The 25,954-nt window shown below is 36.0% G+C and overlaps 1 protein-coding gene across 1 annotated transcript in view; it reads left to right on the top strand.

The window, feature by feature from the left end:
- Positions 1–25,954, top strand: part of LOC127943256 (low-density lipoprotein receptor-related protein 1B) — a 208,603-nt gene that overhangs the window by 163,821 nt on the left and 18,828 nt on the right. Inside the window, exons 66-80 of the mRNA XM_052539581.1 lie at positions 2,497–2,616; positions 6,232–6,348; positions 11,057–11,163; positions 11,257–11,404; positions 12,950–13,059; positions 14,529–14,661; positions 19,423–19,545; positions 20,044–20,166; positions 20,249–20,389; positions 20,479–20,613; positions 21,527–21,646; positions 22,334–22,575; positions 22,727–22,950; positions 23,023–23,129; positions 23,957–24,073. Of these exons, the coding sequence (XP_052395541.1) occupies positions 2,497–2,616; positions 6,232–6,348; positions 11,057–11,163; positions 11,257–11,404; positions 12,950–13,059; positions 14,529–14,661; positions 19,423–19,545; positions 20,044–20,166; positions 20,249–20,389; positions 20,479–20,613; positions 21,527–21,646; positions 22,334–22,575; positions 22,727–22,950; positions 23,023–23,129; positions 23,957–24,073 (2,067 nt within the window). The remainder of the gene's footprint in view (positions 1–2,496; positions 2,617–6,231; positions 6,349–11,056; positions 11,164–11,256; positions 11,405–12,949; positions 13,060–14,528; positions 14,662–19,422; positions 19,546–20,043; positions 20,167–20,248; positions 20,390–20,478; positions 20,614–21,526; positions 21,647–22,333; positions 22,576–22,726; positions 22,951–23,022; positions 23,130–23,956; positions 24,074–25,954) is intronic.

Here is a 25,954-nt window from a genome sequence, read left to right as displayed (position 1 = left end):
GTGGTGGTACAGAAGGAGGAGACTGGCAGAAGTTAATGCGCCCGCTCAGATCTGAATCCTCCATTTGAAGCCACAGCAGGAGCCTAATTTCTCACTCCTCCCCAGAGTCGAGTATCTGGCTGGGTTTTGATAAGACGCCCGGTTCTGGTATGCCCTTATGGGAGAGCGAAGAAGAGAAGCTGTCTCTCTTCTCTGAGAGAGAATCCGAAAGATATAAATAAAAATCAAGGAAAATCATTAACGGCGTTGGATGGGACGGAGCCCAGAGGGGGCACAGAACTCTAAGAGGCTTTGAGGGGGTCTGACGGATCCAGGGGAGCTGAGCTCAGCCCTGGGCACTGATTAGCCAAACAGAGGGAGGGTTTAACAGGGATAATCGCATATGGAGCATGGCATTAGAGCCCGGCTTTAGATGCCCCCCCAAAGGAGAAAGAGCACTGTGGGTCAGGATTTCTGCTCCACCACCGGGAATGTCTGGTCTGGGCTTAGCTTAATTTAGCGAGCAGCGGTCTGAGATCTGAGAAGAAAGAAGTTGTGGTTACTCAGACCAACAGTGTATATTCTTGTTTAAAGGAAATATAAAATGATTAGAAATCAATCCTGGTGGACCTCTAAAGTTCTCCAGGAATTTGTATGATCCATAATTTAACCTCAAATTCAAAAGTAAAAAATATACATTTATACACACATACACTTAGGCATAAAATTGATCAACTATCAGTCAGAATTTAGAGTAATAATGATTTGTGTGTGTGTGTGTTTATGCTTAACAAGACTTTATTTAGTGTATTTGATCAAAAGTAGCGTATAAACAGTAATTATTGTGAAATTAGTTCTGGGCAACGGCTAATTGAATAAAAATAAACGTTTTTGTTTCAATAATGTATGTGTTTCTACTGCGTATATTTATTTTGTATATATAAATACACACACATGCATGTGTATATATATTTAATTTATATTTTTTATTTATTAAATATATTTATATATACAGTGTGTTTATATATACATGTAAAAACACTCACCTAAAGGATTATTAGGAGCACCATACTAATACTGTGTTTGACCCCCTTTCGCCTTCAGAACTCTCTTAATTCTACGTGGCATTGATTCAACAAGGTGCTGAAAGCATTCTTTAGAGATGTTGGCCCATATTGATAGGACAGCATCTTGCAGTTGCTGGAGATTTGTGGGATGCACATTCAGGGCACGAAGCTTCCGTTCCACCACATCCCAAAGATGCTCTATTGGGTTGAGATCTGGTGACTGTGGGGGCCATTTGAGTAAAGTGAACTCATTGTCATGTTCAAGAAACCAATTTGAAATAATTCGAGCTTTGTGACATGGTGCGTTATCCTGCTGGAAGTAGCCATCGGAGGATGGGTACTTGATGGTCATAAAGGGATGGACATGGTCAGAAACAAGGCTCAGGTAGGCCGTGGCATTTAAACGACGCCCAATTGACACTAAGGGACATAAAGTGTGCCAAGAAAACATCCCCCACACCATTACACCACCACCAGCAGCCTGCACAGTGGTAACAAGGCATGATGGATCCATTTTCTCATTCTGTTTACACCCAATTCTGACTCTACCATCTGAATGTCTCAACAGAAATCGAGACTCATCAGACAAGGAAACATTTTTCCAGTCTTCAACTGTCCAATTTTGGTGAGCTCATGCAAATTGTAGCCTCTTTGTCCTATTTGTAGTGGAGATGAGTGGTACCCGGTGGGGTCTTCTGCTGTTGTAGCCCATCCGCCTCAAGGTTGTGCGTGTTGTGGCTTCACAAATGCTTTGCTGCATACCTCGGTTGGAACGAGTGATTATTTCATTCAGAGGTGGTTGTGCGTGAAAATCCCAGTAACTGAGCAGACTGTGAAATACTCAGACCGGCCCATCTGGCACCAACAACCATGCCACGCTCAAAATTGCTTAAATTACCTTTCTTTCCCATTCTGACATTCAGTTTGGAGTTCAGGAGATTGTCTTGACCAGGACCACACCACTAAATGCATTGAAGCAACTGCCATGTGACTGGTTGATTAGATAATTGAACAGGTGTTCCTAATAATCCTTTAGGTGAGTGTATTTTCAAAATATATAATGATGTGTGAAGCAATTAGAAATGTTGTCTTTTAATTTATCTAAGTGCCATGGCTACAGCCATCAAAGCAATGTTTGTGCGCTAATTTGCCTCCATATATACAATCAATTGCAAGGCAGTCACTGTCGGACCTCAGATCACCTGCTGCGAGCAACGTTCCTGTTATTTCCTTTTTTTCTGAGGGTTTGTGGGAAGATCAAAGCACAGTTTTCTGCAGTCTATTACTGATTCTTTGCTCTTTCAAAAAGTGTCGCAGTAGAAAAAAAGCCTGGACAATCTGTTGGATTCCTAAAAGTAGCGCTAAAATCTGTAAAAGTTAGTCTGCGGTTTGTCAACTGAACTTTTCTTCTCATGGTTTTGATCATCTCTCCTTCTCTCCACGTCTCTAGCCGAGAACACTTGCTCGCCGTCCCAGTTTCAGTGCAAGACCACAATGCACTGCATCTCCAAGCTGTGGGTGTGCGACGAGGACCCCGACTGCGCCGACGGCTCGGATGAAGCCAACTGCGGTGAGTCGCTCGCCATCGCCATGCATTACCTCTCACTCATCATTAACATAAAATATAAATATCCTCCTTAAATTTCAGAGTGAGAAATATCTGTTGGTCTGAGCTCCTTAAATATTCAATTTGCTTTAATTTTGCCCAGAGGACAGACCCAGATGAATAAAGAAGAGTTCCAAGTGTAATCTTGAGGTTTTGAGGATGTGCTGGCACGCTAAGAGGCATTTCGTTGGAAACCGCTCACCCGAGCACTAACGTTTTCTCAGGGCGAGCGTTGTCAGGTTGTGTTTTGTTTGCTTTATGAGCAGCTAACCGATTAGTCTTCTCCACTGGGCCCAAAATGGATGATTATTATGCAGATTCATTTTTTTCCCTGTTTTAACCAAGCACTGTTCCATGTGTGTTGCAAAGCAGCTGCTTTGGCTTGTAGACGACGTGTTACTATTCCACTTTATGGAATTTACGGAATAAATTTATATTATTTGTGTTGACTTTAAAAGACCTCGCCTCTTCAAAAAAAGGCTTCCTCTGTGTGTCCTTTTTGTTAGCGTTGTTTGGCATTTTGAAGGCTCCTCTTACATTATTGCTAGTAATGTTTCTCTCTGCAGCTTGTAATGGCTGTCAAGTGCATTAGGTGATATCGCAGTTACAAATTGTCTTGTAAATAGTTTTTTTACTTTATATCGATCCATCCAACCTAATAAAACATAATAGTTTTTATAAATGAGATTCGGTGTTCTGCACTGAATCTCCGTTACTGTCCACCTCTCCAAGGAACCAACTTGCCCACTGGCTTTCATTACTGGGAAAGTTTAGTGCATTGCAAGAAGGAAGTGAGCTAAAGTTATTTTTTTTGCCGTTTGGGACTTTGGAGGAAGTTTTTCACTGCAGTAGTGTTCTTCAAAACATACTGAAGCTTTCCTAGTCAAAGAAACATACTTTTAAGTTGAGTGCTAAATTGTCTAGTAGGATCAAATGAAACTTTTCCTGTCCTGTCATAGCTTACAATTAAAAAGTTACACTTTGAGTAATCTGAGATATATATATATATATATATATATATATATATATATATATATATATATATATATATATATATATATATATATATATATATATATATTATATCTCAGATTACTCAAATTGTAACTTTTTAATTGTAAGCTATGATATATATATATATATATATATATATATATATACATACACACACACACACACATACATACACACAATAAAATGTATTGATTGATTTATTGATTTTGTTTTTACTTATTAGATTGTTTCATAATTTGTATAAATATTTTATATATTTCTATACTACTTCGACTACTAATAATTACATTAATTGGCTAAATTTGACAAATGTGTGAGAATTATGATGTTCTTAAAGTCTTTAGCCTAACAGCTTTAGTTCTCAATGAGGTCCTTTTCTGTCTCTCTGTGTGCTGCAATTGCGTACGGTCTTGGGCAATATTGATATTTTGGAGAATGTATTTGATTTCCCTTGATACACGACACAATTATACACTTTACCTCATTAAGAGAATATAATGGAATATTCACATTTACCCAGCATAATACTGTATTGATTTTTAACCAAAAGAGAGGACGTTCCCTAAATGTCTGTCTGAGTGTCCATCAGTAGAGTGGAGCTTCATCTCCAAAAAAATCAATAACTTGCTTACATCTCTTTGGAAATGGGGCATTTTCTAAAGAGATACTAAGATGAAATGCATCCACTAGTGGCTGCATAAGGGACAAAGAAGACATCGATACAGTGTATGGACAGCTTGACTGAGATGAAAAGGGGACCAGAACCTTTGATGGAAATGGTCATTGGAAAATGGATAGACTGAGTGCAGTGGACTGGAATAGAAAGCTGGGGTCTTGAGGCAGTTTTTTTTTTTTTGGGGGGGGGGGGGGGGGGGGTTGTCACATGATTAACTGAAAATCCCTTCTCTCATTTGGAAAGATCCGGAAAAAAAAAAAAAAAAAAAAACTTAATTATTCACCACTATTGATTACTAAATCAAAAAAGACAAAATTATAGAAAATCGCTGAATCATCAGTTGCTATTACATTTTGTGATAGTGATGAAAATAAACGCTTAAAATATTTGAAATATTTTTTTAAAATAATAAAATATTCCAATCAATTATTTAAATATTACGTTATTATAAAATAATATTTATAATACTGATAATGATTAAATATCATTGCATACACTATTAGAAGGGGCGGTAGTAGTAAATATAAATTGAATTTAATAGTTTTTACTTATATTTATATATATGCATTGTTTATAAGTCACTTATCTTTAATTACTGAGGTACTTTGTGTCATTGTAGCTTTTTTTATATATCTGTAATAACTAATTATTTAAATATTACACTATTTTGTTTATTAATTATTGTTTATAATATCAGTAATGAATACATATTAATATTATTGTTGTTGATTATTAAAAATTCAATGTTTTTCCTTCTTTGTCTTTTCAGCACAATACCACATACTCTCCTCGTTTGCTCTGTCTTTGAATCGTTGCGCGCTGCTTCTAAGTTTTTTTGTCTTTTTTTTATCGCATCATGACTAAAGATCACCATTAACGTTTTTTTCAGAAGAATGGCTCATTGGATTGAGCTCTCATGAAACATTCAGCATGCTGCCATGCTCTGACGCATTGAGCACCGCTCTTAATTTGTTGGATGTGGCCTCGCACATCGCAACATGATCCTATTTATTTATTTTGAATTATTTACCATGATCTGCCTCATGTTGGCAGCATGTCGGCAAAAGCTAATTAGCCGAGAACTCTGCCTGTACACAGCTTACTGAAAGCATACAGACTAGCACTAATGCATTAAACAATGAATTAATTCAATATACCTCCTCTGTTTGTTTGTGTGTTAATAACTCTGTGAACTAGTGAAATTAAGTAAATAATTGTTTGTTTTTTTTCAATATTTTGACTATTCAGTTAACTTTTCTTCTTTTATACGTGTCAAATTTAGTGTGAAAGCATACTCATATTCTCTATTTAGTTTTAATGAGCAAAATTCTCTTCTAATTTGAAGATGATTTGAGTCCTAAGGCTATTTGAGGGAAAAATCTTAATATTCCAGCCTTGTTCTTTCTAAATTAGAATTCTCTTAATGTCATTTTAAGTCGGGGAATTAGCAGTCAAACACAGCATTGTGATTGTCAATTAATCATGCATTATGTTCTCATCATCTCTCATGATAGTTGGATTAGTCGCCGCCGACATTCAGATGAGGGGAAATTGCATTTCAGATTTCCTGTACTCAAATCAGCTCGGATTAGCATGTTGATTATATCAGAGCAAGGGAAATATGATTTACACCATTTCAGCCTTGTGGGATTCTGTGAAGACAAAAAAAAAAAAAGTGTTGGTGCGGTTGCTGGTAAAACTTAACATTTATTTGTAAAATATTAAAATACCAACCTACAAATCAAAGTACAAAGTTTATGCTTGGTAACAAATCCTTGTTTTCTATTGAATATTGTATAAAAATGACAGTTTTGAAAGTTATACATGCTATTTGTAATATTTATGAGGGAATTTAGATGAAGGCTTTGTTTGTTTGTTTGTGAATGCAGATGAAAAGACATGTGGGCCACATGAATTTCGCTGCAAGGACAACAACTGCATCCCGGACCACTGGAGGTGTGATGGGCAGAGCGACTGCAGCGACAATTCAGACGAAGAGAACTGCAGTACGTGATTCCTGCATTTAATCTCTTATTTAAGTTGTTCAAAGCTTTTTTTGGTTAAGCACAGTTCAAACAAACTAAAATCCAAATGTTTTGATTTGTAGTGTTTGCATTTTGTTGTTTTTCTAATTGAAGTGATATGTACTGTTTAGTTTAGTTCTGCCGTGTTTAGTTTAGTGTATGTTTGATTGTGCCGTTTGGTTTAGTTTAGTCTAGTTTAGTTGTTTGCTGTTTTGTTTAGTTTTTTCATTGTGCTGTGTTGTTTAGTTTAGATGGATTGGATTAGTTGTTAGTTTCATTGTTTTATTATTTTGTGAAGTTTCATTGTGGTGTACTATTTAGTTTAGTTTGTTTTAGTGTCATTGAGCTGTAGTTAAGTTTATGTGCACTGTGTTTAGTTAGTTTGGTTTGGCTTAGTTTTGTCTAGTTTTGTTTAGTTTCATTGTTGTTTTGATAATTTGTAAAGTTTTGTGTTTTTTTTTTTTTTTAGTTTTGATTCAATGCTGTGTGTTTAGTTTAGTTCACTTGTACTTTGTTGTTTAGTTTGGATTAGTTTTCTATAGTTTCATTGTGTTTTTTTTGTATATTGTTTAGTTAGTTTGGTTTAGTTTAGGTACATTATGCACTGTGTTTAGTTAGTATGGTTGTTTAAGTTTTGTCTAGTTTAGTTTAGTTTAATTGTTTTTGTTAATTTGTAAAGTGTTGTGATAAGTGAATTTGTTGTTGTTGTTTTTAGTTTAGATTAATTGTTGTGTGGTTTAGTTTAGTTTACTTGTACTTTGTTGTTTAGTTTAGTTAGTTTTGATTAGTTTTGTAAAGTTTGTGTTGTTTTTTGTATATTGTTGTGATATATTGTTTAGTTAGTTTGGTTTGGTTTAGGTTCATTATGCTGCATTGTTTAGTTTCATTGTTTTGTTATTTAGTTTAGTGTAACTGTGCTGTGTTTAGTTTAGTTTAGTTTAGCTTGAATTAGTATTGGTTCATTGTGCTGAATTGTGTAGTTTCATTGTACTTTGTTGTTTAGTGAAGTTTTGTTGCGCTGTTTTTTTGTGGTTTTGTTATTTTGTGTTTAGTTTCGTTGGGCTGTGATTTGTTGCTTACTTTAGTTTCTTTATATTTCATTATTTAGTTTCACTGTGCTGTTATGTTTGCAGTAGTTTAGTGTAATGCTATAATCATGCTATAATCATCGTGCTTTGACATTTAAGTACATGCAGCTTTCATATGTTCCTCTTAACACAACTAGACATACAGACACAGCAGGGTTTCACTGAACCGTCTTTTTCTTTTGAAGAGCACATACATAGGTCTCAAACTGTGTCCAAATATACTTCATCACTGTGTGTGTGTGTGTGTGTGGCTGTTGTCTCGAATCTCCATATATATTCCCTATTTTTCCCCTGATGGCTGGGTCATTATATAGGCAAAGTTCTCCACTAGTCAAAGCTCCTAAGGCCCAGTGGATCTCATCACACTTCAACTGTGTCTTCAGCCTCTAGCTTCACACTTTCAAATGAGAGCAAAATACACAGTGAGAATGAGATTGTGTGTTGATTGCTCTGGAAGTTTATGTGTCGCCCAAGTAGTGATTATTTCAATTTCCCTGAAATGCAGACAGGTATTTTGCCTGTCTTTTCAGGATGTTGCTAACCACTGTCCGCTGGAGTGCAGCTCTGTTTTTTGTCAGCCCTGTGACGTTGATTGACAGTTAGCGGAGAAAGTGTCCCAGTGAATGGCAGAATCGATCTCTCACCCTGATCTGCAATTTGGATTTAATGGCAGAGCTGCTGTTGCTCCTGGCATCGGCTCCTGTGATTAACGCCCATGTATGTTGTTTCTCCTCTGTGCTGTAGGCGTGAGCCTGGACCATTTATTTACTAGATTACAGACCCACTGCTATCATTTATTCACAATGTGATCATGATGCAAGTCGGACATGTGCTTGCAGAAGAGAGCACAATGGCATAATTTCCACCTCACTGATACTTTGTTCCTTTCTTTTTCTACTTCCTGTTACACTTTTACTTCCAAATGCTTTTCTTTCCTGTTTTCCATTATTTATTTTTTACTTTACATTTCCTTTGTTTTCCCCTTTCCTTCCCTTTGTTTTATTTTACTTTTCATTTTCTTCCTTTTCCTCCTCTTTCCTCTTCCTCCTGTTCATCATTGTCCCCTTCTTTAGCCCGTTTTCCTTTACTTCCTTTTGCTTTACATTTTCTTTCCTTTGTTTTTACTTTTGCCTTAGTTTGGTTTCCTTTCCTTTTCGTTCCCTTTCCTGTTCCTCTTTTCCATCCCACTCCTCTTCATCCTTCATCCTCCTCTCCTTCCCCTTACCTTTTCCCTGATTTTTCTTTCGTACCTTTTACTTTAAATGTATTTTCCTTTCCTTTCCTTTCCTTTCCTTTCCTTTCCTTTCCTTTCCTTTCCTTTCCTTTCCTTTTTTACCCTACCGTACCCCTTTCTTTTATTTTCCTTTCCTTTCCTTTCCTTTCCTTTCCTTTCCTTTCCTTTCCTTTCCTTCCTTTCCTTTCCTTTCCTTTCCTTTCCTTTCCTTTCCTTCCCTTCCCTTCCCTTCCCTTTCCTTTCCTTTCCTTCCTTTCCCTTCCCTGCGCTACCGTACCCCTTTCCTTTCATTTCCTTTCCTTTCCTTTCCTTCCCTGCCCTATCGTAACCCTTTCCCTTTCCTTTCCCCTTCCCTTCCCCCTTCCCTTCCCTTCCCTTCCCTTCCCTTCCCTTCCCTTCCCTTCCCTGTCCTATCGTACCCCTTCCCCTTCCCTTCCCTTTCCTACCCCTTTCATTTCCTACCCCTTCCCTTCCCTGCCCTACCGTACCCCTTTCCTTTCCTTTCCTTTCCTTTTCTTTCCTTTCCTTTCCTTTCCTGTCCTTTTTTCCAGTTCCCTTCCTTTGTCCTTCCTTTCCCTTGAAAGTAAATCTACTAGTTGGTATTTGTTCGAAACTTTTGAGGTTACACAACATACTCAATCAGTGCCAGTTTTAAAGCAGCTTTTGGCTCGTCATTATTAACTAAAGATCAACAATTGTGCTGAAGGTTTCTCCAGCTGACATGTCAGACTTGTAGATTTTATGAGCTGTTAGTTTGTGTGCTGTTGATTTTCACATTCAGTTCATGCTCCTCTCAGTCTCCCTACCTCCATTTTCCTCTCTCTCATTCTTTCGCTATCAATCTCTCCTTCTCTTTCAATTAAAAGCGAGCTCATGGATCCTTCACTGATCTACTTCACAGCAGACACTAATACAGACGTTATTTATTCAGTATCCGCATGCAGCGTCTCTCTAGAGCCCGTTTTTAACAATCTTAAAGAACACAGGCTACTGAACAGCATTTGTTAGATTCAAGCTTACATTTCAACTAGCAGAAAGTGTCTTTTGTGTACATAAGGGTCTATTTTTGCATGATTTCTCTCTGATAAGAGAGGAAATATGACTCGTGTATCGTCGCCTATTAATCTAGAGATGAATTCCCACTCTGAAATGTGTGTGCGTCCTGCTGTAATATCCTGGTGTATTTGCTTGCTTGCTTAGTGGGAGGGAAACCAGACAGAGGTTCGATTTCTTTTCCTCTGCTGGATTCACCTTGGGAGCCTAACACAGAGACATCACTGGGAGGATAGAAAGGCTCTCATCGGGTCGTGATGTCAGGGAGGATAATCAGTGGAGTGCTGGAGCTGGATGCAGAGAGACTGATAATAGAGTTAGAGAAGTGACACAGCAGCACTCAGTTATTGTGATCGAGGAGATCTGTGCTCCCTCTGTTCATTCTTTCTTTCTTACCGGTTTCTTTTTTACTTTTAATATCTTCGTTCGTTCATTTTGTCTGTATTCTTTAATTTCTGTATTCTCATTTGTTTGTTCATTTGTTTAGTTTTGTGTATTTCTGTATTTCATCATTTTGTTTCTTTCTTTTTTTGTATCTTTCATTTGTTCATACTGTCTGGAGTTTCTTTCTTTAATCTTTCATTTGTTTGTTTTTCTTATTTTTGTTTTGTTTATTTTTTTTATTGTTTGTTCATTTCTTACTACTTTTGATCTTTCCTTAGTTCATTAAGGGCGTCTTTAGTTTGTTTTCTAATTCACTTTTATTTTAAAGATTTTTGTTTTTGTTTTTTTTTCTTCTTTTTTTGTCACTTGTTCTTTCTTTTTTAATTCAGTTTTTAATTCATTTTATCTATCATTTTTCTCATTTTGTTTGCTTGCTTATTTACTGTTCTGTTTGCTATTTTTTCATTCATTTGTTTGCTTGTTTTGCTTGTTCCTTTTTTCTGTATTTCTAATATTATATATTTCAAACACACTTTTTTCTCTCTTTCGTTCTTTCTTTCTGCCTTTATTTAATTTGTTTGCATTTATTTATGTTTGTCTTTTTTCTTTTTTAATACACCTTTTCTGTCTGTTTGTTTGACGTTCAGGTCTTTTTCTCATTTACTTGCACTCATTTTCACATTTTCTCCATTGCATTTCCTAGGCTTCCTGACAGATCTTACTCAGGAAAGTCTGGATTTGTATTTTTTTTTTTTTTTTTTTTTTTTTTTTTGTTCATAGCAATACAAAAAAAAAAATGTTGTTTAGCCATTTGTTTGTTTGTTTTACTGCTGCCAAAAGTTGATCCTGCTTTCAGTATTCCTTGTTTCCAGTAGTAAAATAATTCCAAATTCTGAATCCATCCATTTCTTTCTCTCTCTTCTTTTTTCAGAGCCAGTAACATGCAATTCAAAAAATTTCATTTGTGCCAACGGAGAGTGCATCTCCTCGCGCTTCCGTTGCGACGGCGACTTCGACTGCACTGATAACTCAGATGAGGTTTCAAGTAGCACATTCGTCAATCACACCATTGCTAAACATTGTTCATCTGGTTCCTGTTAAAGTGCTGATATCCCATGCGTGTGTTTCCAGAGAGGCTGTGAGAGCCACTGCTCCGAGGATCAGTTCCAGTGCCTGAATCATCTCTGTATCTCAGTCAAATGGCTCTGTGATGGACAGGAAGACTGCAAAACCGGGGAAGATGAGGCCAACTGCAGCCCTGCCAACACTGCCATGACAGGTTAGCTGCTTTCACACGCTCTTTAAATAATGCAAACCGATCCGGAACCAATCAAAGCTGTTCCCAGACAGCTAGCTTGGCACTCCTATCATCACATGTCACCGAGCAGACACCTTTTATCCAAAGGGAATCACAGGCCTACAACTTCAGAATGATGACTGGAGATCTCTGCGCTGCCTCAAACCCTGCTATGCTGCCTTCATTTAAAACCGCTAAACTACTACCACTTAAAACTAACAGCAAAACGACCCCACATTTGTCATCTTCGGCATTTAAATGTCACCCAAAGAGTTTCGTTCCAGGGAATAGCTTGTTCCTATCTCAGCGTTAGACTCCTTTGAGTCTAAAACACTACTGCTGCTTAAGAACACTTAATACAAGTATAGTACACCTGCAAACACTCCGGCCCAATTTCTGCTTTAAAAGAGGCTGCTATAAAGAAGTGTGTCTTTTTCTGTGGCAAGTATTTATGTGCACCCAGAACGTCTACCTGTATTGCTTTCACTGCATTTACATAAGGATGCAAAATATCATCCTCTCATCTCGCTTTTCATCTATTCCTGCAAAACAGATGGCAAATCCACTTACTCAAGCTGGGTTTTTCAATATTCACTTCCTCTGTGGTATCAATAGCAGCTACGCTCCTCCCCAGAGCATTGACGTCAATATAAAGTCAAGAATTTGAAGTCAGTTTAAGTCAGTATGTATATATTAGTTAATAAATGAAAATGCAATTTAAAGGGAATGAATTTGTTTAAATGTTATGTATTTATTTGTCACTAAAATCCTATAAAATATTACTATTACTCTCTCTCTCTCTTCTCACAAGTAGCAAGTGTGTGGGGAGTGCACTGGCACGGTTGTCCTGTAGCTGACGTTGCATCGTCCAAGTGGCTGCTGCTCACAAAAATATTGCATCGCATTATATATTTATTATTGAACTTTTATCTAAAGCTAAAGAACTCACAAATACTCAAGGACTCAGAATAATGCATGTAATGGATGAACCTCAGCTTCAACTGTTACTTAAACCCCAAGAGACTTGAAGTGCTTCTCATTTTTTTTGGTTTTTACTTTCTTGGCCCTCATCTTGAATATTTCAGCATCGTGTGCTGTGCACTGGGTGTCTGAGTCCATCCACGCCTGCAAAGGCCCAGTGAAGTTTTCTGATCGTAAGACCGCTGGAGATGCATTCAGAAAGCTCTTACACTCTCCCTTTTTTTTTTTTTTTGCTTCTTCCTTGTAAGCCAAGGCTAGTCAGGGGAATTTTACCCTACGATTAATATTAATGTGGCTGAAAACACTTCAAAAAGTGCAGCCAGAGATCTCTCACGACCTCTTGCAGACTGAAACTGCAGCTCTGTGTATTTCACGCTGAGCCGGTCTGCAGCAGGGAGTCACGTGTGCCATACGGATTCTTTCAAGGAGCAAACTGTCCCGGGACATGGAGATTGACTTGTCTTATTATTGGATATGAGAGGATTTTTTGAGGGAAGAATCCTTGTGAGACTTTAATTAATTAGTGAATTCCTTGTGTCTGTGCAGCTCGACCTACGTCATGTGCTCAGAATGAGTATGTTTGTGTTGGAGGAGGCTGTGTGTCGGCCGGCCAACGCTGCGACGGACAGAACGACTGTTCAGATGGATCCGACGAGGTCAGTTGGGGAAAAAAGCATTGGTTTATTACAATAAAGTGTTTACTGGAGAACTGATATACTTTCAAGTACTTTTTAAAGGGATAGTTCACGCATAAATGAAAAATGTTGTCGTTTACTCGCCGTCAGGAAAATCCAAACTTCTTTCTTTTTTTTCTTTTTTTTTACAACAAATAATAATAATAATAATAATAATAATAATAATAATAATAATAATTTGAAGAATATTTCAACTGTTTTATCAGTATAGTGGAGGTCAATGGAGTCCAAAACATTCAAATCACTCCTGTTTTATATTGTGATTAAAACTGTGTGGTTATTATTATTATTATTATTATTATTATTATTATTAGGAGCAGCAGCAACAATATTAGTATTACTTTTTTGAGTGTATATGTTTATAGCTAACCTGCTGTTACTTGTTTAATTAATATATTTAAATAAAAGTCAATAAATAAGTAAATATTTATAATATTTTTTCGAATTAATTTTGAGTACACAGTTATAACTATCTTTTCAGTTAGATAATACATAAATATATAAAATAAATATAATTGAATTTATATTAAATATTAAATTTTGTCTAAATTATAAATAACCCTTCAGTTAGTTAATCAATAATTATATTTTAATAATAATATATATTTATATATATATATATATATATATATATATATATATATATATATATATATATATATATATATATATATATATATATATATATATATATATATATATATATATATATATATATATATATATATATCTTTTTGGAGTGTACACAGTTACAACTAACCTGTCTGTTTATTAATGTAGTTATAATATAATACAGGAAACTATTTCATTAATAATAATAATACATTTAACAATACATTTTATAAAGAAATGTAATGAAAAATGTTATTACATTTTCATAAAAAATAATAATGTTTATTCACCCTCGTTACTCACCCAAACTCAAATGACTTTGTTCAATAAAATGTGATATTTTGAAGTGTTCCTCCTGTTTTCATCAACACAACAGAAGTGAATGGGGCGCAACATGTTCAAGCTCTAAAAAGGACCTAAAAGTAGTGTGAAATTATTCAGGGCGATGACAGGATGCGCTTTTTTGTGTGAACTTTCCCTTTTTAACTCTGCTGCAGCGTTCTCTTGATAACAGCAGGCGGGTTCCTCAAGACTGCGCTCTGTTTTCTCCAGGGACTTTGCTTTAATTACACCCTCACTCATAATGCAGTGTCAACAGTTCAAACCAGTTTGCCTGTCCTAATAAGGCCCATTAAATCAGACCTCTTTTTCAAGGGCCCCTGGAGAGCCAAGGCCACATTTCTTCCATGCGTTATATATAAAAAGCAATTTTAGCTCTAGGAAAAGGTCAAAGGTCATTGCTAAAGAGGACATGCCTCTTCATTTATTGTGTTATTGAAATCAAATCATACCGTGTGTGTGTGTGTGTGTGTGAGCAGGTGGACTGTATCCGGGAGTGTAAGGAGGACGAGTTCCTGTGTCGTAATCGGGCACACTGTGTTCCCTCTCGCTGGAGGTGCGACCGAGTCTTTGACTGCTTGGATCAAAGTGACGAGGACAACTGTGACCAGGGTAAGGCTCCGAAATCTGGGCGATTAATTTTTACTTCCTGGCATGCTTTGCATGGGATCAAGAAAGTAAATGTTGAAATTAAGTTCTATTTTATGCATTTTTGAGTGAAGGGAAAGATTTGTTAGGGTCTAACGTTCAGTAAGTTATATTTAGCATACTATTAGCTAGTACTTAACTGGGATGTGTTCACTTGAGCTACATTGTTTGTTTCAAACGTTAATTGTGTGGAAGAAGGTGGTTATGATGATGATAATTAATTGTTGTTGTTATTATTTATTATTAATAATCATTTATTTTAGTGTACACAGTTACCTTTCAGCTGATGTTTCAATAAATATAATCAAACAATATAAATATCATACAATGTAAAATCAATAATATTATCTAAAATACAATGAATAATAAAATTATTTATAACGGCAATATTTTTTCAAACTGTTCACTCATAATTTATTGTGTGCAGTTGTAACTTAACTGTCAGTTAATTAATTATTTAACACGTATTTTATTATTATAATACAATTAATGGAATCATCATAATTTTTCAAATTATTTTTGAGCGTGCATAAGTATAACTAAACTTTCAGTTACTTAAACATAAGTAAAAAAATGCGTGTGCATATAAATTGTATATATATGTATGCATGTGTATTAGGGCTGGGATAAACAATTATTTTTTAAATGATTAATCTAGCGATTATTTTTTCGATGCATCGATTAATCTAACGATTAATTTTTTCAGACCGATTCGATTTCGATTATCTCCCCATTAATTGACTACTAACAATTTATACATATTGATTTTCATATCTGAATGAAAAAAAAAACATGAATTCCTTAACAATATGCAATATATGTTTTTTGCTCTAAAAATTACAAAATAAAAGACTGACTAAGAATGCATTACTTTGCACTTGTATAGAGATAGCATTCAATAAAACCTTGAAGCCTTGAAAACACATAGCTTACTGAAACAAGCTTACTGAACACATAGGGCCTAGCTTACTGAAAAAAAGTTCTTCTTTCAGATGAAAATAACAAGAACTTGATGGCTAGCATTCAATAAAAAGGTCACCCAAAATACTTGTTTAGGGCAATTGAAAGAATACAGTAACCAATGTAAACTTGAGGGCTTTAAGCTAATACAGAGAGTGCTTTTCCCCAAAAAAAAAAAATAAAAAAATAACAGTGGGAGCCAGCAGCCTGTCATGGAGAAGAAGAAAAAAAACATAGAATGCTCATTGGAAACTTTGGCGTTCCGCCCTTGTGTCTAATGATTTTGGTTAATATGCATGAGGGAGAGGGAGAGAGAGAGAGAGAGAGAGAGAGAGAGAGAGAGAGAGACAGAGAGAGAGAGAGCGAGCAAGACAGCGCTCGTGTAGTTTGAAGACTGTGAGTGCGCGATCGCGCGTGAAACTTTGGTGTTTCCCCTTTTTCTATCGTGTATAATGATTTTGATTAATATGCACAAAGGAGAGAGAGAGCAAGAAGCGCTCGTGTTGTTTGAAGACTGTGAGTGCGCGTGCAGCCGGGGCTCTCTCTTGTACGCGCCCTGTCAGGCGCAACAGTCATTCTATTCTACATCACTCACCGATCAAATAAGGCTTTGACAGCTGCCAAAAAAAAAAAAAGATCAATGCAGAAAACCCCCTGGATTGGTTATATAACGTTGGACAGAATGTTTATCCGGCCATCGCGTATATTCAGCGCACATAAGGTTGACGTTTTGCAAACGTTTTTTAGAGAAATAAAAACAGGTCGACGAATCGATGTGCATATTTTGCGTCGACGTATTTTTTGCGTGTATGTCATCGATGACCTCGACGCGTTGTCCCAGCTCTAATGTGTATATATATATATACGTGTGTGTGTGAGTATGAATATATATATATATATATATATATATACATACATACTCACACACATATTATTATTACTCACACATATGATATTGTTTTTCATACTTTGAGTATACTTTAATAACTAACCTTTCAATTAATTATTTATTTAATAGCATAAAACAATTAAATACAAATAATAAAAAAAAAAATATTAATGCTAGAAGTGGTGGTGTATTTGTTGATTATTATTGTTTTGTTGTTGTTGTGAATGTGTATATATTTAACTAACTTTTACTATACCAAAATACAAAAGTAATTTACTCATAGTGCAAATAGGGCTCTGAGTCATCAACATTTACTAAACTAAGAAAATTAAATAGTTATTTTGTGTTATATTTATTTCTGAAATGTTTCCTGCATGTTATCTTTACTAGAGACCTGTATGTGGTTGTTTAAGAATTCTTTGTTTGCTAGTGTCAGATATAAGGTAAATAGTATGTTAACTAAATGTACCTTTTACATCGGCCGTATAACCCTTATTCTGTGGCATTCGACCCAGAGTGACAAACATGTGCGACAGGATGACATACTTACGCCAGTGGCTTTAAATTTCAGTTTCAACTGTGACAGACTTGAGGGATTTTCACAGACATGATCATCACTAGAATACATTACGGCAGATCAGCCAAATCGTGTGTGGCACAGAGCGGGAAAAATCCCCAGCCTCACGAGGGAAGTCGTTTCCCCAATATTTGTGAAAATTGTCGAGGATGAAAGGTTCTGTGTTGCCGCTTGATATATGACAAGCGAGTACATGAAAGGCCTAATTTCAGTGTTTTGAAAAATTGCGGTTGTTGATATTGTTGTGAAGACAAATCGACAAATCCAGCCGCCCTGCACCTGCGGCTCTTTAGAAGTGCTTGCATCAAAGATAAAGTCCTGTTTCTAAACACATTTATTTATTTATTTATTTAAGATGTCTCTTCAGAGTTCATGTTCCTTTCAGGCGGCCCTGAGTCAGTGAATGAGTATTGATTGGAATAATTTTCTGTACTTCCTGGTGTTTTTTTCCAGAATTGGACACCTTTGGTCTTCGTCGAGTTACTCTAGTCTCGACGGTGATGCCGTTTTGGTTTTACCGATTGAGTAGATCTGGAAAGTTCTGAAAAGTTGCATAAATAATGGATTTATGTAAATATATGAATCTTAATAACATTTTACACATTTTGGTCAAAACAAGGTTCGTTAACCAGATTTGAATAATTTTGAAAGATAATGCGAGTGGTAAAATTCGGAATATTGATGCAGTGGTGTTTGTCCTGGTTGCCAGGGTGATTCTGTGCTAGGGCATTGTTACATAGTTGCTTATAAAACAATTAATCTTCAAAGTCCACTAAAAACCTGTTCTAAAAATAGCATGTGGATTAGTTTTTATATGAGTTTGGTCTTGTTATTAAATAAAATATCAATCAGTCAATGTTTATTATTATCCACATACATCTTTGTTGTTGTTTGCTTTTTTTTTTTGATGTGTAGATAAAATAAATGTAAATATTTATTATCATTTAAATTATATTAGTCCATTCATTTGATTTAATTAATATATTTAAATGTTATTTACATACATGTTATTTCTTTAGTGATTGATTTCCCCCCAAATGTAAATATTTTCATAGTGTAAGGCATAAAAAGCCTAAATGAGAGACCATTTCATTTATGACATTGCTTTTTTGTTTTTGTTTTTATTAACAGATATTTTTTAAACAAGTTTTAAGCGCAGTTTATCTTTGATCTTAAGGGCGGTCATTTGTGGGTCTTGCATTTGCACCCTTCTGCCGTGCTTTGGTCCAGCATCGGGGATCAGTCTTCTTTTATTCAGGAAAACTTTGGGATATTAATATCCATTTCTGTCAAACACCTCCTAAAAATTCTCCCGCTCAAACCTGATGACAAAGATAGAGGGATCAGGGTGATAAAAGCAGGATGCATTTTCAAAAAAAAAAAAAAAATAGCAATGCTTTTAGTCTACCAGCCTCTATAAGCTGGTATAAAACATGCTTTCTGAACTCCGATCCAAACTTAGTCCTATAAAAGCCACCACAAAAACTCATCTCAGGTCATTTTATAGGTTCAAATCATTCTTATTTTCCCCGGCTGATGCTTTTGCTTTGACAATCTCTGTAATGCTTGTGCATTACTGTACCTGAGGAACTAAATAGGCTCCATAAATTTCATCATCAGGGTTTATAGAATGTTTTGACGCTTGTTGTTAAAGGAAGTAAAAGTGTCTTTTCAGCTGATGGTGATTAAAAGCATCTCAGTGCCAGCTGGGGTTTATTTATTTATTTATTTAAAATGTCTTTGAAATAAATCTTTATAAATAACATGAATGGTTAGATGTCTTATAGAAATCTGTATGAATGCACTGCTCCAGATACAAGCCATTTTAAAAATTACAGGTTATATTCATGTGAAAATAACATGGGAACTCATTCAGATATTTAATTTAAAAATAATTCATATTTATAAAAAAAAAAAATAATACTAAAAATACCGTAAAAAAAAAAAGTGCAAGGTTCCAGATAGGATATAGTTTATTAAATTCAAATCCTTTCACAAGTAATTTAATTATATGTTAAAAAAAAAAACTTTCCCTGAAATAAGGTGCAAATTAGTGTCCTGTTATTTTTTATTGAGACAGCGAGAGCCCAGATCTCATGTTCTTTGAAGTGAGAATTATTGCATATATTAAACTCTTACATAAAATTAGCAGATTTAAAAATCAAATGTCCATAAAACTGCAAACTGCAAATTATAAAAAAAATAATTTGAATACTGTTTGTAACATGGTGATTTGTTAAACTTGTTCATTTGTACATGTGTTGTAGTATTAAAATAAAGTCAAATCTTTTGTTTGCAGGGTCGTTGGCGTGCCGTGCAGATGAGTTTGTTTGCAACAACACGCTGTGTAAGCTGCTGGTCTGGCTGTGTGATGGTGAGGATGACTGCGGAGACAACTCTGATGAAGATTCAGACATGTGCGGTACGTTTATGCCTAGTTAGCTTGGTTTGATTCTTTTCCATTGAAGTCACACCGTTTAAAAAACAATTAATTTTGTTTATTTTTTATATTTTCCTTTGATGTCGTTGTTTTTGTGTGTGTGTGTTTGCACTTTGTTTTAGTTTTGATTTATTTGCATATTTATTTTTGTTTGCTTCAGTTGTTTTATTTATTGTAATTACTTTTTTAATATTTATTACTTATTGAACTTAAAACGTCTGTTTATTTTTTTTTTTCACAATTGTTTTCCCACTCATGTGAGAACCAGTCAAATCAATACAGTACAACAATACAATACTTTGACCATCCTGAGCACCTTATTTAACGTGGCACTGTACACATGATCTGCACTAAACAGTGATTTTTCAATTCACTTTACGAACATTCGAACCGATATAAACCACAAAAAGGCAGAAGATAACTTCTATAAAGGAAGAACAAGGTTATGATTCCTATACGTGTGTGTGTTTTGGCCTGTAGGAAAGTTGCCATGTCCTCCAAACAGACCGTTCCGCTGCAGGAACGACAGAGTATGTTTGCGGACCGAACAAATCTGCAACGCAGTGAATGACTGTGGCGACAATTCAGACGAAGTTGACTGTGGTGAGTTGAGAATCTCAATTCCTTTGGTGTGTTTTTTTGTCTTTTTCTTTCCCTCTTAACCATACCTCTTTCTTTTCTCTAGTGGATGTGGTCAAAAGGCCGAGGCCATGTGGGAAGTCTGAATTCTCCTGTGCCGATCACCGCTGCATCCCGGCCGAGCTGCAGTGCGACTTCTTTGATGATTGCGAAGACGGTGGATCGGATGAGCGTGACTGCAAGGCATGTAAGTGTACAGTACATCCTTCCGTGACCCTCAATCCCTCGCATGATCCGTTTATGTATTTTATGTATTTTTTACCCTGTGGGTCATAGATACGACAGACGGTGCATGTCGAGAACGGGCCGACTTGTGTGGAGACGACGCTTTTTGCAACCATACAAAAACATTCTCAGTCTGCCAATGCAAAGTCGGATTTCAAAGGAACCAGAAGAACAAGCAATGTGAAGGTACAGAATTTGTGACAATTTCTTGCTTTCAGGAAAAGAAACTTGTCAAAAAATCTGATAATTTACAACAATGCTAAGGTTATATATCAAATATTTAGTATTAATGGTGTAAAATTTGAATATTAGTTAATGTAGGTACATTTTAGTCCTGGTACTGTGCTGTATTTTCTTGTCTTGGGAGATTTGAGATTTACTGTTGTAGATTAAATGGAACAAGGTACATCAATATGAATAGCTGTCTTTTACTGTTGAATTCTGTGTAGCTCTGTGGCTCGAGAGATTTTCTGCCGTGTATCGAAGCATGCAGAGCGTTTTGAAGTTTGAAGTTATTTCTAACGGGTCAATTTTTCTTTTTATCATCAAGGTTCTCAGACATGATTCAAAGATTTATCAAGTGTAAGACGTTTCCACTTCAGTTTTAAACAAGAGCTGATTTGTGATATAATAAATCATTCTGTAAAAGCCGTACATATGTATTGTTACCTATTATTTATTACCGAATACTTTTGGTGAAATATTTAGCTTGAAACATGAATGGGTGCTATTTTTCATTCAAATAAATGACATTTGGTTTGGTATTTTGTGATATAGTGTAAAGACACAATGCAAATACTTGCCCCCCCAGCACATCCCCAGTGGTTGCTTTGCTTTTGTACAATGCCCACAATGCAAAAGTCTCTTTGTATTCAGTTCCAGCACTGTTATTAAACTAGTGGAGGTATGTCAGCGGTCGCTTCAGGGTCATCTCACTGAAAATAACAAGAAGTCCAGAAAGCAGCAGATGCTGAACGCAGATAGCAGAGATTCAGCTGAAATTCCAAACAGAGTGTCATCCCTGCAGCACTTGTTAAAAATGACACTGGAGAGTGTGTGGGAGAGGCTGATGGATGGACGTGTTCCTCTCTTTCCTCAGAGGTAAACGAGTGTCTGCGGTTTGGAAGCTGCTCGCAGTACTGCACCAACACCAAGGGCTCATACAAGTGCACTTGTGACCGCAACTTCAAGGAGATCAATGGGGAATGCATCACAAAGGGTAAAAGATATTGTTTAATATAAATATACATCAAAAGGATTTGGTTTTCTGGCATTCTGTTAAATTTTTATAAAAGTAAAAAGTTTTAGGCTGATTTTAGTTGCTCCCCCTGATGCAAAACACTTCAGGTTTCAAGCTAACGTTTGATTTGGTTGTTTTCAAGTTTTTTTTTATTGCTTTACTTTTACTTTTTGTTTGATTTATATGTATTGTTTTCTTTTGGGGGCTGTTTTATTTTTTTTAATTTAGTTTGCTTTTGGCTTAGTTCGTGTTTTTTATGTTTTGTTTTTGTTTTGTCACTTTTTTGCACTGTATTTGGTTTTGATCTTTGCTTTTTTTTTGTGGTGATTTGGCTTTGTTTTCACTGTTTTGTTTTTCTTCTCTCTCTCTCTCTCTCTCTCTTTGTTTGTTTTATTTTTTTCTGTTTTTATTTTGCTTTGCTTTTATTATTTTGTTTTGCATATTGTCATGGGTTTTTCTTTGTTTTCTCATATTTTATTTTGTTTCACTTTTTGTTTTATCTGGGGTTTTTTTTCATTATTTGCTTTATTTGTCTGCTTACTATTTTTTTATTATTTGTTTATTTTATTATTTTCTTTTCTTTTTTTTTTTTGCTTTGATTTTATTTTAATTATTTGTTTTGTTTTGTTTATTTAATTTGTTTCACACATGTACACCTGTGGTCAGGACCAGAAGATCAGATCCTCTACGTGGCCAACGACACAGAAATCCGCAGTTTTGTGTATCCTTACAACCAGTCTCATGGACATACTCAGCTGGCCCGAATCTCAGATAGCGCTCGCATCATTGGCATGGACGCGCTATTTCACCATCACAAGTTTTTGTGGGCCACTCAGTTTAACCCCGGAGGAATATTTTATAAAGACCTGCAGGACAGGAGTCCAGTCACGTCAAACAGTGGAGTCATAGTAAGTTAAAAACTATTAATACAGATTTGGGCAGTTCTCACATTTTTTAACATGTCTTTCAAATTCTCTTTTTCCCTCATGAACCCTCAGAAATTAGCATGGTAACATACCTAAGGTGGTTTTTACATTTCTCTACGCTCTATATTTGCAGTGTCCAGACTTCCGGAGGCCCAGGGACATCTCGGCTGACTGGGTAACGGGGAACCTGTACTGGACGGATCACTCCCGGATGCACTGGTTCAGCTACTACACGGCACACTGGCGCCGACTTCGCTATTCCATTAACGTGGGACAGCTGGGGGGTCCCAACTGCACCCGGCTCATCACAGACATTGACGGGGAACCTTTCGCTATTACCGTTAACCCTGTACGGGGGTAGGTGTCCAGATTTGAGGGCTGACTGTTAAATCAGGCAGCATGTGTTTAATGTTCTCCATCGTTCTTTAGGATGATGTACTGGACCGTGATTGGTGACCACTCCCACATTGAAGAGGCCGCCATGGATGGGTCCTTGCGTCGCATTTTATTGGAGAGGAACTTGCGTAGACCGACGGGTGAGATGCCAGTCAGATCCCATTTATTCAGAACATTTATTTGAATTAATTATTGATAGTTTGTTCAAGAGAAATATGACAGTTGTGTGTGTGAATTACCTGCGTCTTTGCATCTCTCTTTACAAACAATGAAGTTGTGAGTTCAGTTACTTAAACATTGATTTTATCTCCACGTTGCTGAGGAATATAATTCAGTGATCCAGTATCTAAGCCATTTTATTGATAAAAGTCGCTCCTGTGTTTGTGTAGATTTATAAATGATTTTCCTTACAAATCTGATGAAATGGTGCACGTTATGTTCCCAGATGAAAGTTATAATAAACCTAAACTCACAGCAATATGCAGAGATTGAGAGCCACTCTGAGATGCACTTATAAATAATTAAAGCACATATATTAAACCGGCATTGCCTATATTTATTGAATTGAATTATAGCGTGTGAATTCACTATAGCAAAATGCTTTATTATAATTTTTAAATGAGTTTAATATATCATGCAACCTTGGAAGGTGGTCTAATAAGGATTTTCATCTGTGAAATGTGCCACTTCCGGTATTTTGCTGATTACTTAACATGGGCAAAATGCAATTGACTAGTCGAATTGAATCTTGACTGCCCTTATATGTGTGTGTGTGTGTGTGTGTGTATATATATATATATATATATATATATATATATATATATATATATATATATATATATATATATATATATATATATACAATAATTGTTTTAATGTTTTATATTCATATTATATATTTAAAATATTAATATGATTGGATTGGATTGTAATAAAGTTTATAATATAATTGTCTATAACTTTTTAGGAATTGCAATTGATTATTACAACCAGCGGCTGTACTGGTCAGACTCCGAGCTGTCTCAGATCGGGAGCGTGCGGTTCGATGGCTCCGATTCTCTGGTGGCTGCTGGCAGTCATGATGGTGAGTTTGCATGTGTTGGAAATTGTACAATATTCAGAATCAACCTCCAGTTTTTTATCATGGAGAAAAAAAAGAAGAAAGAAAAAAAACACACCCAAACATCTTCAGCTAAGGCCAGCTATTGATTCCAACATTTGAAGAGCTGCAAAAGCGAAGCATAATGTAGTTTATATAAACTCACCAGATTTCCATTTCGATTGCCTCTCAGACTGTGATTGGAAAAATGCTGTTTTTGGGAAAGCATCAAAGTTGAAGATGAATTTGAATCCAAAACTCTTGCAAAACCTAGTTAACTGTCTGCTGCCGACATAGCTGCTTTCTAAGCCAGATTAGTAGGAAGTGTCTGATTTTGCAACAACTGCATCCATGAGACAATCAACACACTACTGGACTATAGGGATAATCATTTTTTGTCAAAATAATCAAATGTTTGGGCACATTTATATATATAAAAAAAGAATATTTGGTTATTTAAATGATGTTTAACGGGGATGACGTATTTTTTTTAATCAAGTTTTGTTGTAAGTCTACAACAACATAACCGAATATAGTAAGGTTTATATATATATATATATATATATATATATATATATATATATATATATATATATATATATTGAACAGAGCAGTGGACAGCCATTTTTGCTGCATCGCCTGGGGAGCATTTGGGGGTTCTCTTCTCAGTCATGGTTTTGAGGGTGGAAAAGAGCACTCTATGGAGTCAATATAACATATACGGAAAAAAATTATAAAATAAAAAGAAACGATCCACTCGAAAGTCTCTGCTCATCTTGACAGGACCTGGATCAGTGAGCTGCGTCTCGGGACGATGATGTCACTTCCAGGGAGGCATGTTGTACACGCCCCCGTCCCTTGACTCCACCCCCACGTCAAAACAGTGCCAAAAAGAGAGACGCGCTGAAAAGCGGAGCGCAAAGAGAAAATGTTAGGCGTTATATTGACTCCATAGCACTCTTTTCATTCTCTCCCATAAACTACAATCTGCTGGTATCGAGACCTTCGTTTTACAAATCCAACTCTCTAACCATTAGGCCACAAACGCACCGTATACACAACTGTGTGTGAATGTGTGTGTGAAAAAAAAAAAAATCTGCATTATTATTACAGAGCAGAACATACATAAACTCGAGTCAGCCTATTGTTTATTATGTTTATATTGTTTCACATGCTAATTTTGAGAGAAAAAAAAAAGTCCACATGCTTGGATGAAAGTTGGCTCCTCAGTCTGAATATGAACGTCTGCCGACACAGATGCTCCAGAGACACAAAGACAGCGCTGTGCTAAGTTTCTTTCAGCACTTTGTGTTTTCTGTCCCTCGAGGGAACTTGAAGGAAGCACATGTCATTATAATATCATTAGATAAGCTCTCTTCTCCTCTCATTCGGGGTACAGCTCCACTGTAACAAACAATCAGGTGTCGTTTTGTGCCGCGTTATGTTTAACAGTAACAGACCAGCGTGTAAAACTCTTGGACGTATTTTAATGAGTCTTTGCAGCGATCTTTACATAATTCATATACTTTTGAAAACTCCGAACAAACGCATCTTTGTTTCCAGGCTGAACGTTAGAGAACGCGACACACGTCTCCAGGAAATCCTGTATAATTCAACCAATCCAGTGACGACCTTGAAACTCCTGAAGTGTTTCCAATTTGGTGTGTTTTATGCATCAGACGTTCAGCCGACAATCCGTGGGAGTGACGTCTGAGACTATATTCACAGACACTAGAGCTTTGTTATTTTTATTTTTAACCTAGAAATGCTCGCCATCTGTGTAATTCATAAACAGACCTTTATTACTTCTGAAAACATAAAAAAATTACGACATGGCTGCAATCTCTATGAATACAGACAGAGACA

Source organism: Carassius gibelio, chromosome A22 (assembly GCF_023724105.1).
Source record: "Carassius gibelio isolate Cgi1373 ecotype wild population from Czech Republic chromosome A22, carGib1.2-hapl.c, whole genome shotgun sequence".
In the NCBI taxonomy this organism is placed as follows: Eukaryota; Metazoa; Chordata; class Actinopteri; order Cypriniformes; family Cyprinidae; genus Carassius; species Carassius gibelio.
Note: the sequence above shows the minus strand (reverse complement) of the source record. Positions and strands in the feature narration are given on the sequence as shown.